This window comes from Anopheles ziemanni, chromosome 2, assembly GCF_943734765.1.
Source record: "Anopheles ziemanni chromosome 2, idAnoZiCoDA_A2_x.2, whole genome shotgun sequence".
In the NCBI taxonomy this organism is placed as follows: domain Eukaryota; kingdom Metazoa; phylum Arthropoda; class Insecta; order Diptera; family Culicidae; genus Anopheles; species Anopheles ziemanni.
The window spans coordinates 1747332-1765128 of NC_080705.1; the positions used below are offsets into that span (position 1 = coordinate 1747332).

At 44.0% G+C, this 17797-nt stretch overlaps 3 protein-coding genes across 4 annotated transcripts; 1 reads left to right on the forward strand and 2 right to left on the reverse strand.

Moving 5' to 3' along the window:
• Window positions 1–266: 266 nt before the first annotated feature.
• LOC131282082 (sialin) lies at window positions 267–8340 on the reverse strand. The gene is made up of 6 exons (XM_058311480.1): window positions 8206–8340; window positions 5753–5846; window positions 1986–2896; window positions 1784–1916; window positions 1471–1712; window positions 267–1386 (listed from the first exon to the last, which is right to left on the reverse strand). Exons 2-6 carry the CDS (start codon window positions 5769–5771, stop codon window positions 1195–1197), a joined length of 1497 nt encoding a protein of 498 aa, XP_058167463.1. The 5' UTR covers window positions 5772–5846; window positions 8206–8340; the 3' UTR covers window positions 267–1194.
• Window positions 8341–9809: 1469 nt separating this feature from the next.
• On the forward strand, window positions 9810–12201 carry LOC131282400 (mitochondrial import receptor subunit TOM70). Its single transcript, XM_058311855.1, has 2 exons — window positions 9810–10007; window positions 10218–12201. Exon 2 carries the CDS (start codon window positions 10239–10241, stop codon window positions 11955–11957), a length of 1719 nt encoding a protein of 572 aa, XP_058167838.1. The 5' UTR covers window positions 9810–10007; window positions 10218–10238; the 3' UTR covers window positions 11958–12201.
• Window positions 12202–13674: 1473 nt separating this feature from the next.
• On the reverse strand, window positions 13675–17492 carry LOC131282399 (eukaryotic translation initiation factor 4E-binding protein Mextli). Of its 2 annotated transcripts, XM_058311852.1 has the most exons (9): window positions 17387–17492; window positions 17016–17314; window positions 16767–16947; window positions 16576–16647; window positions 16102–16162; window positions 15557–16031; window positions 15064–15478; window positions 14860–14975; window positions 13675–14046 (listed from the first exon to the last, which is right to left on the reverse strand). In XM_058311852.1, exons 1-9 carry the CDS (start codon window positions 17490–17492, stop codon window positions 13867–13869), a joined length of 1905 nt encoding a protein of 634 aa, XP_058167835.1. In that variant the 3' UTR covers window positions 13675–13866. The 2 variants fall into 2 exon arrangements, with proteins under 2 accessions (XP_058167835.1, XP_058167836.1); XM_058311853.1 differs by lacking the exons at window positions 16576–16647; window positions 17387–17492 and having other exon boundaries at window positions 17016–17308.
• Window positions 17493–17797: the final 305 nt, after the last annotated feature.

Sequence of the window (17797 nt, forward strand, 5' to 3'; positions counted from 1 at the left end):
CTCCAGGGATTCAAATATAATCCTTCCTCAATTCTGACCATTTACAGATGGTGTATCTTTATCCAAACGTAACGGCATTTTCAAAGCAATCGATGATTGGTAAATTGCATACATTTCGGCGTTTAAGCGCCGCTTCCGTTGGGCAGAACGACGCCCTTTCACTAACTTCCGCATTCGGATCTTAAATTCTTATTCGATCGACTCCGAGCGCTACACAAGCAACGAACAATTATCGTTGATGAAGTAAAGATTCCATTTTTGCCAAAAAGTTTTTATTTTATTTTTTACATTCAAGTTAAAATGAGTTCAGTACACGCGCCAGTGTAGAATGATACACAAAAACATGTTGTAAATAAAATATCAAGTACCATCTGTTAAGTAGATTGATTTCTATGTAATGTTGTGTGAACTGTCGCTACTTCTCTAAAGCGCATGTACTCGTTTCGTAAAACTTTTGCACTGTAAACTTTTAACAAGATTCGCATCCACGTTGACTCGAACAGCAACATTGTAAAGGCACGTTCTTAGAAATCTGCTTTGTAACTTTTCCTAGGGAGAAACACCTTCTGTGTTGGCTGGTTCTTGAAGGATCACCGCCAGGAGAGAATGAAACGCGGCAAGGTATCCGCGTCTTCCTCAGATCCAGCCGTGCTTTTTCGTCATGTTCGATGTCATTGCTTAATCATGGCGGCAACATCGCTGCTAGATGTTGGCTCCGTTCATTTTCACTAAAACATGAAAATATTTCATTTCCTTCCCGGCATCCTTCAAAACGTAACCGCGCGTTTCGTTTTCCGTTCTCTCTTGAACCGTTCGATAACCTTGGCGTTTTTGTACAGTAAAATTAAGTCAAACCCCTGATTCAACGATTTACACCACTCGCTGTTTCTACGACATATCCCTGCACATTCCTATTTTCCTCTACGAAAAAAATAACCACCCCTCAACTAATCCATTCCCTAGCCATTGCAACAGTGAATTTGCTACAAAATACTACCTGCTTTTCACGCACCGGCCATGCCTAGGGTTGTTAAAAGAATAAGTTATTAAATGCTATAAAATCTGCATCCCTTGAATTCAGCATGTGCCGCGGTTCATTTCGAATTAAACTGTCCTCTCTTTCACGCGTGCGTTCTACCGGTGTGGCCAGTTGGTTTACCGAAAGAACGTGGATCCCGAGAATAGCGACTGTCTTTACTTAGTCGCCACCGCGTTGCGTTGATTCAGTGGGACACCTTCTTCCGTCTCACGGTTATCATCTCCGGGCTCCGGAGGATTGTTCCATGCCTGCAGCTCACCCGTACCCATCAACACGTACGCTGATGAACCCGTTATATAAATCACAGCCAGAATCCAGAATACGATCTGCCATTGTCCATAGGTTTGCTAATGAGGGATACGAACGAAAAATAGTGAAACACATTTTCTTGCCACTTAGTGATATCGTCATCGTTGCCATCTTCTACTTACACCATCTTTCGTGAGCTGACCAACCATATAGGCCGAAACGAAACCACCGAACGACGAGAGTGTATTGGCCATGCCGAAAATTGTACCCGAAAAGTTGGGTGCAATATCCAGACCGTTTCCGAGATATCCAGCCGTTACGGCACCGTTGAGGAAGAGGGAAAGGGTGAAAATAGCCACCGCCCACGAACGGTTCTCTCCCATGTACACTTGAACGATCATCAAGAAACCAGGAGTCATTACAGCTGAAAGGGTATAAAAATAATAGCACGTCATGGATTGTGTTATTCATGTCACGTCAAAATCCAATTAATACCGAAAGCGGTGAAAATCTTTCTCGTGGCAGTTGTCGACAGCTTTCCAGTTTTGCGTAGATGATCGGCCAAATAGGACGAAATAACAGCCATTGCGTACTTTCCAAAGTATGGCAAAGACGACAGTAATCCGTTCTAGAAGAAACAGAACAAAATAGTTAGTTTAGAACAATCTTTTCGCATCATTTAAACGCCGTAGCATACCTCTTTGATGTTGAAATGTAGAATGTATTTCATGTAGGTAGGCAGCTGGTTGACAACAGTGAAGAAACCGAACACGGAAGCACCGTGCGTGAGAATAATGGCCCACACTGGAGGCGAGGTAATGATCGATTTCCAAGGCACATACGAAGGTTTCTTCTTTTTGCCCGCCGCATTGATGGCCGACTCGATTTCGTTCCTTTCCTCCGGAGTGATACGAGGATGCAATGCGGGCGTTTCAAACACTACCAGGAACCAGACAACGGACCAGATGAAACCCAACCCGCCGGTGAAGTAAAACACGCTTTGCCATCCGATTTTGTCAATCAGGAATCCACAGATCGGCATCGTGATAGCAGCACCGAGCGAGGAAGCCATCATGTTGGCAATGAACTTTGAACGATCCATCGGCGGAATCCAGACGGCCGTCAAAGGATGAATGGCAGGCCAGGACGCACCGAGGAAGAATCCGAGCACCGCCCGAAGGATCACCACGGCAATGTAGTGCGTATTGGAAGCCAACGGGGTAAGCAACGTCAGCAAACTAGCTCCCAGCATGCTGTAGCCGAACACCCGCCGTCCACCGACGACTTCCGCCAAACGGCCTCCCGGCAGCTCCGTCAGAACGTAACCCCAGAAGAAACTGCCGAGCATGAGGTTCTGCTCCTGGGAATTCCACTCGAACTTGTCTTGTTCCCTGATAGCGGACACTTCGGTGGTAGTGGGAAGCGCGGTCGTCGTTGATATATCGGTCAAGTTAAACTCGGTACTATCGCTGCCTGTCCCCGTGATGTTGGATACCAAAGTTTTTGTCATGGCTACAATGGCGATGGTAAAGTTCACGCGCAGCGCATAGTTCAGCATGAATCCGAAGATCACCATAATGTTCAACACTTGGCGACATGTTACCCATCCTGCAATGAGAAGAATATAACAATGAATTTCAAATAAGTTTTCACTAAGCTAGCAACGTAACAATTCGTTCGTTAAGAATCCAACATCAACCGGAATGGCGAACATTATACATGCGCGAATTGCTAGCCATACATTCCCATTATTGTCCTCACTCTTTCCGGGCTGTCTTTCGCAATCGAATGCAAGTGTCACTCTACTCCACCAGCCACCCGGCTAGCCAGCCAGCCCCGGTCAATTGTTCTGCCTCTCAATTTAATTCATATGCCACATGTGCCGACATAGACTTGACGTGCCGTCGGTCAGCCAACGGCCGTTACCGCCGCACGGCATTGAGATGATTTAAATTGGTGCCACGCCTTCCTCACCAGCTGTCGGAGGAAACATTATTACGTCCGCCCGGCGCGATTGTATCTTTACGTTCGTTCACAACCGTTGTCATTTCCCTATCAATCCCGGGAACGTTCCTCGCTGCTTTTCAACACATAAATTACACGCAGAAGCTACAAATCAACAAGACTCACGCCGATGCCGTGAAGACGGGGCGCGCAAGTGTGCAACTACGCCAACGTCGACGATGATGAGGAATGTGTTATCATCCTTATCGTACACCAACCATAAACACATCAATCAATCTAAAAGACATGTGCTGGTTGGATGATGATTTCGCCTAACCACGCAATTCACATGGTTTTTTGAAAATAAGCTTTGCTGATTACTACTCTTTACCAACACAGTCCTTTTGAACTCGGTTCCTTCGTTTGCTGATTTCCGTTATTTTGATCCCGGATGGTCAATGACAACCGCGCACACGACGTTCCTATGGCAAAAATACATCGATAGGTTCAAGTCTCTTTCGCTTTTCGTCCGCTGGAGAAGGTCGTGTTTGTGCACGTTTGTCCCATCCGCGGACGGTCAAAGAGTGCATGCAGTGGAACACGTCATCAAGACCAAGCCCCCCGGATCCGAAGCGAAATTGTACGGTGATAAAGAAATCGGCAGACATCGAGTGCGATCACGCGTTCACTTATCATGCTTCGTGATGGAACGCCACGCATAGCAACATTCAAAAACACCTTATCAGACCTGGGAGATTAAGGCGTTTGAAACAAATCCATTGTATGGGAGTGTACAATTTGATCATAAAAACTTCCCATTTTGGAACGCAGGGGACAGCTTTGTGAAACTGGTTCGCGGTGAGTCGACCTACCCCTTCTTGCTAATCGAAAGAGCAATATTATCAATGTCCTGCTAATTAATTGTGCACTAAATGGTAGCAAACGAAGGCAAATCCACGATGCAACGTGTGCAAAATTGGTTCGATACGTCGTGAGATGATGATAGTGTGGCCTTATCTTGGATTAATAAACCTAGACTGTGATCACGATCCACGATTATTAGCTTTATCGCAACCACGCTCTAGCAGTTAGCAAAAACTGGGGGGATACACATAGGTGACGTCGTCATTTGCGCCATTCAGTCATGATTGACACACGGCGGAAAAAAAACAATTTACTGACGAATGTCATTTTGTCCGCCCGTTAGTACGTCCGGCGTTATCAGTTGACCTCGGTAAAATGTTGTACGCACGAGCACTCTATTTTAAAACGCCAAGCACGACAATTTCCCGCATATTTTTGGGATAAGCGACGTCTTCCTTAACTTGAACTAGTTACACTCTTTCTTCTGATGACCACCAAAGTTGCAAAAATAGACCAAACAAACTACACCCGCTTCGAAGGGGTGTAAACATTTCCATTTCGGTTACTTAAGTGGTTCTTTCGGTGATGAAAGAAACTGGTAGATTTCATCATCAGACAGGATAAGAACCACTTCACAAAACCGGTAGTTTTATGCGAAAAAATCCACTTTTAAGCTTTTTCATTTTTATTTTTATTGCACGACGTGGCCTTGGTTGAGATTCATTTTCTTCATTCACCGTGAAATGGTTCAGCGTCTGCGCTTGATTTCTATATCAAGGAATAATTTACCGATAAGATATTTATTAGTCGTCGATTCAGCAGTACTTAAGTGAAGGATTTAGCGAACAAGTTCAGGGGTGCGCTATATTACAGAATCCTCACCGACATAACAAGTGGTCCCATGAACATACACCTCCCGATAACCCGTGGGGTCACATATGGTCTACATGAATTACTGTATTTAAACAAATGCTACCTCTCTCCGATTCGCTGATTGCGGCAAGAACATGGGAGGTTAATCTCCTTCGGAGTGTTACTAACGGAGCACATACAAAAAAACGTTTCCCTTTTTCTTCGTCCATTTATAGGCATCCGATCGACGAATAAAAACTTTTATACTTTCGACAATCTCTCCCTAAAACCAACGCCCATCGCCATCGCTAGGGCGCATTCGTTCCCTTTTGGGGGCGCATCGTCAATTGCGCAGACGTAAGCGAAGGCTGGGTTAATTTAATTAAATTCATTTACCATTAAAAGGCACGCTTCGGCTCGCTACTTCATTGGTGTCACGCATTCAATTAATTATAACAAACAATATGGCGGGAGGCTCGGCATACCGAAGCGTCCCGCACGTTCCACATGGACAATCTATTTTGATTGACCCATTGACGGGAATATGAACCACGCGCTCGAAAACTATGCGCGCTTCGGTACACAGAGTTTATTGCATCAAAAAGGGTCTTTGGTAGCTTTCTATGCCCTTCTAGAAGAATTTTCCAGCCAATCGTGACGCATTCGAAGCCTGTATGCCCTCGCAACCCGTTGATGGGTAGGTATCGTAAATGGATTGATGGAAATATGCATGTAACTCAAAAAATGTTACAGGTGCCGTCATTCGCAGATGTTGGAGCAGTACAACGTTGCCCGGTTTCATACCTGCTATTCCAGAAGTCATCTTTCAACAACGGGTTTATGGACGGGTTGTTGAAGACTCACACCGGTTTCAACCGTGGACGCAACAGAAAGAGAACTGAAAACAAATAAAATAAAAGAAACTACGTATTAATCTTTGCTGCTGTAAACAACCCCATGCGGTATGGGAAGGGCGAGGTGATAATTAAAGGGCAAAGTAACAAACATAAACGACCCGGGAGTAAGACTTTTCAACCAATTTCTGGACGACGATTTGGGTAAGAAATCCACTGGTTTTAGGTGCCAAATTAAAGCCATTCGAATTAGCAACACACCTCGACGAGGGCGCTCCTAAAGGCAAACATTGATTTAAGTGGTTTTTATTTCCGATTTCAGACAATACCACAAGCCGACAGATGTACCATCCCCCGAAGGTTAATGGGGCACACACTAAAAACTGATCCGCCTTCAAACGCAAAAACCCCTACGCGATACTCAACCCAGACAACCTGTTTTGGCGTTCGCTCTATTATTCGCCTTTTCCGGTTCTTCAAACGTGTTCCACATGCCGGCGCCAGCAGCAGCAGATCAGAACCACTTTGACCGCCATGTGCCATTTGGTTTGGCTTATTCTCATTCGTCTCACAAACAACGTGCGTCGAATAGTCGCGTGACTAATACCATTCGGAATAATTTATGCAGCATTAACCGAAAACGTGCTAATGAAAGTGTCATAGACACTCCCACCACCAGCGCTGGTTGTATAGTCTGCCGGAAACACGATGCGGTCCAAAGTTTGAACGATCGCTACGATCGAAATCATCACCAAGATCACCATTCCGATATTGTGTGGTTATGTTGCAGATTCGCTCCCCGTCAAGGTCAACGTCTCTGGTTCAAACTCAATCGCGCATACGATCGTTGAAACGCGGTGCAGGTTATAAGTTATTCAAAGAAGAAAAAAAACATTCGCTCTCAAGAACCGGTTGTTGACCAGCGTTAATTGGTATTCCCAGACGTTGTACGTGTCCTTCGATATCCTGTGTCACCGTGGCAACCACACTGCAACCTAAGTGTGACCTCTTTTTTAGCTTCTTGAAAACGATGACGTACGTCTGGAGAAACCGGGTGGGCAGAACCACTTCCAGATCAGTTCAACGCACGCTCCGCTAGCGCTCGTTAAAAAAAGAAACATGATTTTCCCCCGACAACATACTCAGCCATTTAATGTCGAACCCCGCGACATGCTGTGCCTGCATTGCATACGTGTCAATGTGTTTCGCACGTGCAAGCATTATACTGCTTTTATTGGTGTTTGTCGACGCTCCCTCTTGCGCCGTGTTCTTCGCATGTTGCTAATGCTTTATTATCCCTGTATATAAAGAATATAAGGGACACTCGTGTCAGATGGCAGACTGACAACACAGGTAGGTACCACAGCTATATTTAGCATACCGGCACGATTAAATGTCTAGCGCATATATTTACATTCCTATGTGCGTCGCGGTTTGCTTCCCTTTCTAGGCAACGTCTTTATACCCGAGACAATTTTCTTTCCTCACTCCCTCAGCTAAACGCTGGATAGAACTGGATTGAAACCTGCGTGGCTTGGTTTCGTCCTGGCGCCAACCGGATTTTATGGTACATGCCCATCAATCTGATCTCCCTGTTTATCACGGATGATGTGTTATACCTTCAGCAAACATTCGGTGGGAAAGGTTAGGCATCATTCCACCTCAGCTGGAAGCAGCATTTACTACCAAAGAGGCATTCGTTCGTCAACAAACTCTGTTATGTCACAGAAAAAAACTCTGTAGCGAACAGAATTCTGTAGAAACATACAATCTTCTTCCACTATCGTCACGAACATAGCAGCCGACTTTGCGTTGGACATGAGCTTCATCACTATCGCAACATTCGTCTAAACTACAGCCACGCAACTGCTGCCAGCTGTTTGCATAGCAATTGGATCTTCGCGGGTGGATGAATTATTTTCTCTGAACTGAACGATCTTCTTGGCAGTTTTAGTCGCCACATTACCGTCACTTGATCGATCTTTTCCGACGTACACAAACATCACTGATTGAATGGCGCCGCAGGCGATTAGGTTGAGCTCATTTTCAATCGTTATTTCGGCTAAATCATTTCTTCCACCACATTTGTGCCGTAGTGAATTGGCAGCGTATTACGAATACTACAATCGACACAGTAACCATCGCGCTCAGTAGAAAGCTTACTCAACGTGCAGCCTAAAATATCAGTCAGGCAGAACGTTCCTCCTTTCCTAGGATACAGCGAACACACCATACGATGAATAATTCAAGTGGGTCGTGCATCGTTAATTGATCACAAGAAAATGCAACACTGGCGGAGCTTAAAGAGGCCGCAGTCGAATAGAGGGAACAGCGATACCCGATTTTCAGTGAACGCAAAATTTTTAAATAATACCTACAAGAACACTCCTACAAGACACACACCTTGAGTTAGCAACTCCTTGCTTGCCAAACGCGGTACCGGCAGCGATCACCAGGAACAGCACTTCTACCTTCAGCGCGACTTACCGCCACAACAGCTAATGTACAACTGAGCAAGCCACGCCACGCTTGCCGAGGTGCGGTTTCGAACTGACCGACAGAGTTCGGCTGTCGTCGGCTGTCAACGTCAAAGATGGGACATCAAAGCATTTTGGGAAATCTGGAAATACAGACACAGGCTAGTAAACAAAGGAGCAATTTTGTACGCTGAATTCGGGAAAAAGGACTTCATTTGTAAGCAAGGTTATACAGAAAAATAAGGTTATGTTTTCAAACTTGGCAGGAGTAGTTAAGTGGCTTGACATTCAACTTGGTTTGAAAAATGCTGTACGTCCTTTCATGGTGTTGAGAGGTTGCTATGAATGATTTTTTCAACCCCTTCTCCGCCCACCGCTACATATGAGCTAACCCTTTTTTACTTTTTACTGCATGATTATAAATTGTGTGCATAGGGAAAAAAGTCAATGAAGAAAATTACTTTCTCTTTGCCGATTTTTTGCATGCAATGCAAGCGATTCCACGACGCTGCTGGACCAGGGGACAATGTATGTTACCGCCCCTCTTGCTCTGCTGCATCATTCATAACGCTTCCTGTGTCCATCAGGCTCAGCTAGGTGATCGTCACGAATCTCCGCGTGCGTAGACTATGACGAAACCTTGTTGGAAAGCACGTGATTGTTCCAAATTTCCGTTGCGTGAGTCATTTGATATCTTGCGCACCTAGATTGAATTGTTGTAAACCTTCACAGGCTATACAAACACCGTAGCGGTGTACGAGCAACGTGGTCCGAAAGTTTAAAACGTGAGGTATTGTGTAATCCACTCGTCATGATGTACGCATATGTATTCCCCGAGCGCGTGAGGATGAAATGAAAATAAGATAATCTATTTTTTAACATTTTTGCCAACGCTGCAAGGTCGTCAACTACAAACGTCATGGTTTTCATTTTTAGAATACGAATACTTAGGAGCACTTGATTGCTTTGAACGTACGTTCTTTGGCTATCTGCATTAAGCATCCGAAGCTGTTTAAACGCAGTAACCTCAAGTGTTTATCTAAATTTGAATTACTTGCGGTTTTCGGCTTTCAGGGTTCACAAGAAACATACTTATCCTGTGACTACGGCATGCAATTGGACTCTTCCATTTCAAGGTTTAAGGGTGGTAACACTATTATTCTATTAAGATTTCTACATGTGATTTGATTTGATAATTTGATTGTACATCCCATTTCATCAATGATAGATTCAGGAACATCCGAGTCCACTGTTATTATAAACCCGAAAAATCAATTCTAAATTAACCGTCCTAGCTTCCTGTTGGATTACTAAAGGCCGATGCCTCAACAAAATCCGTAGCCAATGAAATTCATTAGCATGAAATTACTGGAAAATATGATTAATAATTCAGTTTTATCACCAATATTTTACCGAACGTGCAGTTTTCAAATGCCAGTTCAAGTGTCTTTTTTGACATTTGCTTGTGACGTTTCTCTAGTAGTGATCATTTTGTATTCGGCACGTTTTGGCTAGTCGTCGCAAGTCGAGCCGTTCTACGAACATCGATATTTTAGCTTCCAGAGTGCATTGGAATGGGATTCTGTAAAACCGTGACTCGAATTATATAATCGCGGCTGTGTTTTGCCTGTAATCTTGAAGAAGCCGCAGTGACGTGCTGCTGTCATCGGAAAGCACAAGCCGCCGAAGTTGTGTGGTCGTACATGTTAGGCTAAATATTCGTTCTAGGTAGGTTGCAAAATAGTTGGAAATCGATAACATAAGATCCGGATGATTGATTCTGCCGTCTGAGATCATGAAACCTGCCGTGGGGAAGTTGGCTCACCGTGGAAAACTCCACCGGAGATGAAATGGAGCAACTGTTCACTTCTTTCGTAATCATGTGGGTGCGCAACAGTGATAAGAGCTAAACCGTAAATCTTCCGGTGTATCTTTCAGACGTAAAACACGGATCAAGCAATGACGACCGGCAGCACGGGGTCTACATTCCCCAAATGGCAGCTAGCACTTCTTATCGGCACGCCGGTGGCCATCGGCCTCGGTTACATGTACTGGCGAAAATCAACCAACCAAGGCGAGGGAGGGGACAAACTAACGAAGAAAAAGTTAGCTGACATCAAGGACAAAACCATATCCCTCGACGGCGATGATCGTTCGCGTTCGTCGGATACAAAACAGAAGGAAACCAAACCGTTGACCGGTCGTGAGCTTGCTCTGAAGCATAAGAACGATGGGAATGCTCATTTCCGGGTGGGTAAATATGATTTAGCCATCAAAGAGTACGATGCGGCCATCGAGCATTGCCCGACGTCAGAGACGACAGATCGGGGTACATACTATCAAAACAGAGCTGCGGCTTACGAACAGCTGCAGAATTGGTCCGCCGTGATAAATGACTGCGAGAAGGCAATCGAATGTAATCCAAAATACACCAAAGCGCTGATACGACGGGCTAAAGCGTACGAGCAGCAGGGAGAGTTAGCCAAAGCCCTTGAAGACATTACGGCCGCATGCATTTTGGACCAGTTTCAGAATAAAACCTCTCTCGTGATGGCTGACCGTATCCTCCGAGAGTTGGGTCAGCAGCACGGACGGGAAGCGATGAAGGCAAAGAAAGAGGTTATTCCATCCGCTCTGTTCATCAGGAACTATTTCAGCTCGTTCAATAATGATCCTGTACGCAAGCTAGTCGTTGCCAGCTCGGAACCAAAAGGATTCATCAAGGCCAAAGCACTGTTTGATAAAGGCGAGTACGATGGTATCGTGGCGGCATGCACAGAGGAAATTGAGTCAAGCGAGTCGGAATCCGAGTACAAACTCGAAGCGTTGCTGCTGAGAGGCACATTCTATAATCTAATGGCCTGTTACGAGGAAGCCAAACAAGATCTTGAAGCAGTGATCGAACTGGAGACTGCGGACAAGAAGCTTCGCTCGAACGCACTGATTAAGCTTGCTTCCCTGGCTATGCAAACACAGCCGGAAACACCCGAGGAGTGCTTCAGGTGCTTTGCCCAGGCGGAAGAGATTGACAGCACAAATTGCGACATTTACCACCATCGCGGCCAGGTGTACATTCTAATGGATCGGCTGAATGAGGCAATCACAGACTTCGAACAAGCAACCAAACTCTGCCCCACGTCAGGCATCATAGCGACACACCTCTGCTATGCCTCTTACCGTCTGGCCTTAATGAACAAGGACGAACAAGGCGTACAGCGTGTCCTGAAGCGTTTTTATGACGTTCTCGATCAGTTCTCGGATTGCGTAGAGTGTTACAGCATAATGGCCCAGGTACTTTCAGAGCAGCAAGCGTTTCAGGATGCGGATAACGTCTTCGACAAGGCGTCGAAGATCGAACCAGATAACGCCCAAATTCTTGTCCATAGAGGTCTGCTTCAGTTGCAATGGCGGGGCGACATTGACGAAGGTGTGAAGTTGATTAGAAAAGCGATTCAAATCGACAGCAAATGTGAGTTTGCCTTCGAAACACTTGGTTCGATCGAGGTGCAACGAGGAAATCTCGTTGAAGCTATCAAACTATTTGAAACGGCTATCGACCTCGCCAGAACGGAGATGAGCCTAGTTCACCTGTACTCTTTGAAGGACGCCGCTATCGCACAGGTGAATGTGTCCAAGAAAATGGGCTTAAGTATTAGCAGCATCCAACCGAACTTCTAAACACGTGCAGCGTAGCTCCCAACGATTTCGGCTAAAATGGGGAACAAATTTTAAATTTGTCCAGTGCACACGTAGAACGATAGCAGCAGCAGTCACACATAATTCCACGTTATTATTTACCATGTACAGAAGAAGACACGAGTTGGGCCAGTTTATTTGGCTATGTTCGCCACTACTATGCCACACACTTTACAGTTTTGCTGCAACAGATAATTCGAATAAACCATGTGGATTACATCTATTATATTTTTTGTGTATGGACTTTTGTGTACATCAAAAATTCGACCAATACTGAACTGGCACCATTTTCCAGAAAATCTTTTCCGATGATGTATAATAATAATTACACAATCGAGTTAATTTATTATTGTTTAAAGTGCTTCTATTTATTCTTGAGTTGGTGATGGGGGCGCGCAGCTTAAACTTATACAAGATAAGCCAACAAAACTTGACGATTTAAAATACCCGCCAATTCGCGAAACTTTGGCAAAATTAGATGGCAATAAATTTAATGAAAAGTCATCCAACGAACCACATTTGTCTGTAAAAAAAGATTGTAGAAACACGACGGAGCTGCTGTGGGGGGTTGAAAGATGGTTCCTTACTTTATCTCAAATAACCGAGAAACGAAAACAAAATTAAGTACTAGAAAATTGGTTTTTATTATCCATGTTTTTCGTTAGCATACAGTAGTGTAACGATAGTAAATTATATTAACATATAACTGTATCAATGTTATTGCTTGTATCTGCCAACAGGAAAATAAAAATCAAAACAAATATAAGAAAATAATCAAAAAAATTCTTAGTTCCTTCGTTAGTAGTTCCTTGACGACCGACCATCATTGGCTTTCTTCATGCTTGATATCTGCTATAGCGCAACAAAACAAATGATAGTAGTTCGTTCATATAATAGATATAACAAAAACATAATAAATAATAATCAGCATAAAAAATGAGTTAAACGACAAGGAAATCTCATGTGCACAATTCATAAGATAGACAACTATGAAGTTGAGCGAAAATGGAGAAAAGAATAATGTGGAACCGGAAAATAACCTCACGGTTTCTTTTCCATGAACTAATGAATTGCCGTTTTTTTTTCAAACTGGTTTTCCTTTCGTCGAGACTAGAAAGTTATTAATACACGTTAATTAATTTTGTTGTATCTGTTATATACCTCTTAAAATGAGTCGTTCTAAAACTTAGACGTTTCTACCGGTTTGCATGATAAATAGATAAATAAGTGTCAATACACGTATATTGGCGCTGCGCTGTATCACCATTTTCTTAGTTCAATTACAGTTCGTCGGTTTTTGGTACATAAAACCACCTTTTCAAAACATATCACCCTTATTCGCGGGTCCTTCACTTGCCACACACAGAGCATTTTATTTTGTTCCGGTGGTACTTCAAAGGATGATGAGATCTCGTCCCGATTATCGAAACCCGGCATTTGAAGGAAGATGCACGTATGCCAACCAAATTATGCTTCTCTACGTTTTTTTATTTTTTTTATGAAGCAACAACATAGATAAGCTGATTGACAATGTATTTATAGTTCTTGCGAGAAATTAAATAACATACCTTTTTAGGGACAAAAATGAATGAAAAATGGTTAATCTCATTACGTTTGATAGTGGATTAGTTCAATTCGCATTAGCGGCTAAATTATATGGTTTGTAGGACTTTAAAAATGCCCTTTTGAGGTGCGACGAGCAAAAACATAGAATATTCGTAGAATTCGTCAATAATTGAAAATTAAGCATTCACACTTCAGGATACCTTCAGGTCGGAATACAATCGCGAACTATGCATTTTCCTATGCGGTAGCGTTCGAGCGCATATTCTCGCGATGATCAATTCCACTTTAAGCAACTGCATCCTACACATACTGCTTTTCTCGTGCTCTATGTTGCACTCGCCACGATTGGCTTATCTTCGGCATCGACGTTTGCAGAAATTTCACCATTTCCCTGTTCGCCCTCACCACCATCTAGTACGCTTCCTTGCGTACTGTAGCTGGTTGTTTGCTTTTTCATTTCCAGAAATTGTTCACCATTAAATCGATTTTTTTGGTCTTCGATATCCTTTGAAAAGAAAGCATTGAAATTAGAAAAATGTTTAAAAATAAAAAGGAAGACTTTGAACAGTCTAGCATTTTAAAATACTACTATTTATATGATTAGTAAAGCTATAACAAGATACAAGGCACATGATGCACCAAGGCGGTTGAGAGTGCGAGTTTAGTTCTTATGTATCACATACGAATTTTCAATTCAGCTTTGCAAGCAATAGAAATGGAGAATCATTGCTGTGATTGTGTTGTGGTAATACTTACATCTTTTGCTAGTGACACGTTATACGTGAAATTTAAGGCATAGATGAAATTACTTTTGTTTTTGGACGGATGATGCATAGTTATTCTGACAACAATCTTCTACGATTTTCTCTCAATCGCTAGTGGACTTAAAACGCATTAAAACCCTCCCTGGATTGTTCCTATTTCCAAAGCTTGATGATAAAGAACACGTGGTGAGGTTAGTAGATGAAGAGTATCGGTGAGCCAGCATGCTGTTATGTTTAGTAGAGATATCCGTCGGTATGCTAGAGAATTTAGGAAGCACGGATGTTCCAAGGAGCATATCAAAGCTGCTCGAACTGAGCGTTGAGTTGCGCTTTAGAAAGCTGTTAGTGAGGTAGTAGTTTTTTCGATTGTTGTAATTACAAACATTATTGTTTCCGTCGTTAGAAGCGCGATTGTCGTTGGCACACTTGTTAGTATAGATTGTAGACCGTTTGAGATGAATGGGATTAGTGGTCATTACAATGTTGTCCATAACGCCTCTTGCACCGTCACCATTAGTATCGGAATCAATGGATGTTGTGGTCGAAGCCCTTACCTTATTTTTGACCAAATAAGGAAGAGTTTCACAAATACGCTTCCAGTCAGCGGGCAAGTCCCACGAATAGGGTGACTTCGAATAGTAAATCAGCCGCTCATATTCGATTCGTTTCACTAGTGCGGTAGAGGGTAAGAAACAATAAAATTTTTATTTCGTCCTTCACCGACTGCATGCAGATGAGTTCAGGAGATCACTACATACCTGGATTCGGATCCGCTTTGGAAGAAGCTGACGCAGCTTCCTTAAGCCCATCTCCTGCACTGTCCTTCCGCGAGAAGTGACTTCGACGAGACCGGCTCAGTCCGTTGTTGTTGGCCGCTGAGGCGGCATTATTATTTTGAACATCGTTTCCTTTGAACCCGACCGTTCCCGGCTCTACGATGAACACGTCGTCATCCATTTCGACGCAGTTGCTCACTTCCCCGACGTTGGCGGCCATGGTATTCAGACCAACTCCGCTATCGACAAACGGTGTTCCCGTAATAAGCGAATGATGGCCGGGAATTGCTCCCACCGGGGAGGAAAGTGAGTTCGGTAAATCAAAACTGGAGCACATGTCAACGGAGGCCAAAAATTCGTTGCTACTGAAGTAATCGTCCAGCACTAATTTGGCCACCTAGGAAACGAAACAAGCAAAACAAAAATATACTATAAATAGCTGTGGCCACGGACTGGAATCTTATGGCATCATTACCTTCACCAGCTCACAACAATCTCCAGTTATTTTGAGATTATGTTGGCCCACGTTAACGGTGTACTTGTATTCGCCCAGCGAAGCATCGCTGGTAGAGAAGCTGTGCAGTAACATCCCGCCGTTGCCGGCATTACGCTGGCCACTGTTTTGCGACCCATTCCTGGTAAGTTTCGGATGGGTGTACGAAGGTGGCGTCTGAGCGTAACCACTGAGATTCAGACTTAGTGCCGGTGTTGGGGCAGACTGCTGACCGGCCATAAAAGAGCCCATCCCGTTGGCTGCATTGGCCGACATTTCTCCCAACCCTCCACCGGCAACGTTTCGTGAGTTTGCGCCGGATCCTGCTTCCTTTCTCGGGACCGTCTCATCCGAGGCGGATGAAGCCAGAGAACTGCAGGAACCATCCTGGGAGTTATCCAAACGTACCGGCGACGCGTTCCGGCGTATGGTATCTTCAATCAGCTGTTTTGCATAACTAAAAAGGGAGGTCAATCAATAATTTTCATTCACATGTTCGAAGGAGTGATTCGCAAAAAAAAACATACTTGATCTTTTCCTCGTTCGGGCCGGTGATTTGTACTAGACGTTCTTTAGCCCCGGTAGCCACTGCAACATGGTAAAGAAGAATTGATGAAAAAACAAACCCCAAAGCGACATGATATGTACACGAAAACAAGCATTATAAACAACAGCAACGGAAAAGCTGCGGTGAACTTTTAGCAATGTTATTACAGGCGGTGTACAGTGATGATTACTTCATCACTACTTTTAAATGAGATAACGAAAAAAACTCTGTTAATAGTGCATTTTGTTTTTTAGGTTTTGGTTATCATACTCAACCAATAGCTAACGAGTTATATATGGCACACATTTGATGCAACGTGCTCAGATCTCCAAACCAAGGTGCGAGTAGTGATAGAAACACATGTGAGAATGAGTTTTAGCTTAGTTTGTAGGATGCTCATATATTCGGCGCTAGTGCAATGTGCTGTGCAGTTTAGCGGAGAATTACTTTTTACCTCTTTGGAACGAAATAACAGTCTCCGAAAGTTCTTCTATCATATGAACTCTACGTCCCTTGATTCCCATTACTGTGAACCGTCGGTTGATGGTCCAAACAGGAGAATAAACAAAGTATAATCAGCAAACATAAGATTACCGTAGGAGTGGCGACGGCAAACGACAACGAGTTGGATATTCCATTTCTTACCTTTGCCAGAATCAGCATTGCGAATAACAATCTCATCCTTGCTGTACGTTTTTCCGGGTATTTTTGTCGGCTTCGGGAACTTGCCAGAGGTGCGTATCAGCTCGCCCGGTGCCAAGGCAGGCACGGCTTGCCCCAATGGCGGGGAGGATCCCAGCAGATTCGGATCAGCCAAAATGTCGGGCTAAGGTGTCCAAAAAACAAGTAAAATGTTAGCTGTACTATGAATAACATTGTCTCATCGGCACTTACCTCCACATTTGTAGCCTTGTGTTTGTAGTATGAATTTATTCCGTCAGATACCTGCCAAGATTTAGCACGCAGCTCTATCAATTCTAACAGGTTCAATCGCGTCATTATGTTCAGCCGCTCGTCCTGAGATGCATTTCGAAAAATGACAAAAGCACGATCCAGTGTATCTTTTGATACGTTCTCCAACTGGGGTCCGTGCAGCCGTAAGTTTGCCAACAGCGCGTTCATGCCATCAGCGTTGTTGCATCCATTAGCAAGGCTGGCGGCCACATTTTCCGTCAATGTTATTAGTTCCTCAACTGCAAATATAAGGAAAACAAGCAAATGATTGAATTTTGTAGCACGTAGTGGATGGCATGAGGTTGACTTACTTGATTGAACTTCATAGACAGGCAAGTGGACGTGCGCCTGCTTCATTGTTGATTTAAGAGGACGTGGCGGCTCCAGATTTTTCACTGCGCGCCCCATTTGCGACATGCTGGACAACTGGACTGCACGTGAAGCTACCTTCGACACAGGCCGTTTGAACTGCACGCAAGCACTGAACCGTGTCGCAGCAGCTCCAAAGCAAGGTTTGCTATCGATTTTTCACCTTCCGAAGCAACTACAACGAAAATTATGAAAACGGAAAGCTTCGCCGCACGTTTCGAAAGTATGGACTGCTCTGATGCGTGTGAACAGCTAACGCAATTTCCACCAGGTTATCTTCCCTCGTTTACACCTTCCAAAGCGACGTAGCGGACAGAAAAAGAAACAAAAAAGAAAAGTAACGTCCGGTGTAC

Coding starts and splice junctions, on each gene's coding strand:
- LOC131282082 (XM_058311480.1), bottom strand. Junction 1,917..1,985: donor TACATTTCAACATCAAAGAG/GTATGCTACGGC, acceptor TGTTTCTTCTAG/AACGGATTACTGTCGTCTTT. Junction 1,387..1,470: donor GTCAGCTCACGAAAGATGGT/GTAAGTAGAAGA, acceptor ATCCCTCATTAG/CAAACCTATGGACAATGGCA.
- LOC131282399 (XM_058311852.1), bottom strand. CDS start 17,492: ATGTCGCAAATGGGGCGCGCAGTGAAAAATCTGGAGCCGCCACGTCCT. Junction 16,032..16,101: donor CCGAACGAGGAAAAGATCAA/GTATGTTTTTTT, acceptor CTCCCTTTTTAG/TTATGCAAAACAGCTGATTG. Junction 14,047..14,859: donor CTTATTTGGTCAAAAATAAG/GTAAGGGCTTCG, acceptor TTCTTTTCAAAG/GATATCGAAGACCAAAAAAA.
- LOC131282400 (XM_058311855.1), top strand. CDS start 10,239: ATGACGACCGGCAGCACGGGGTCTACATTCCCCAAATGGCAGCTAGCA.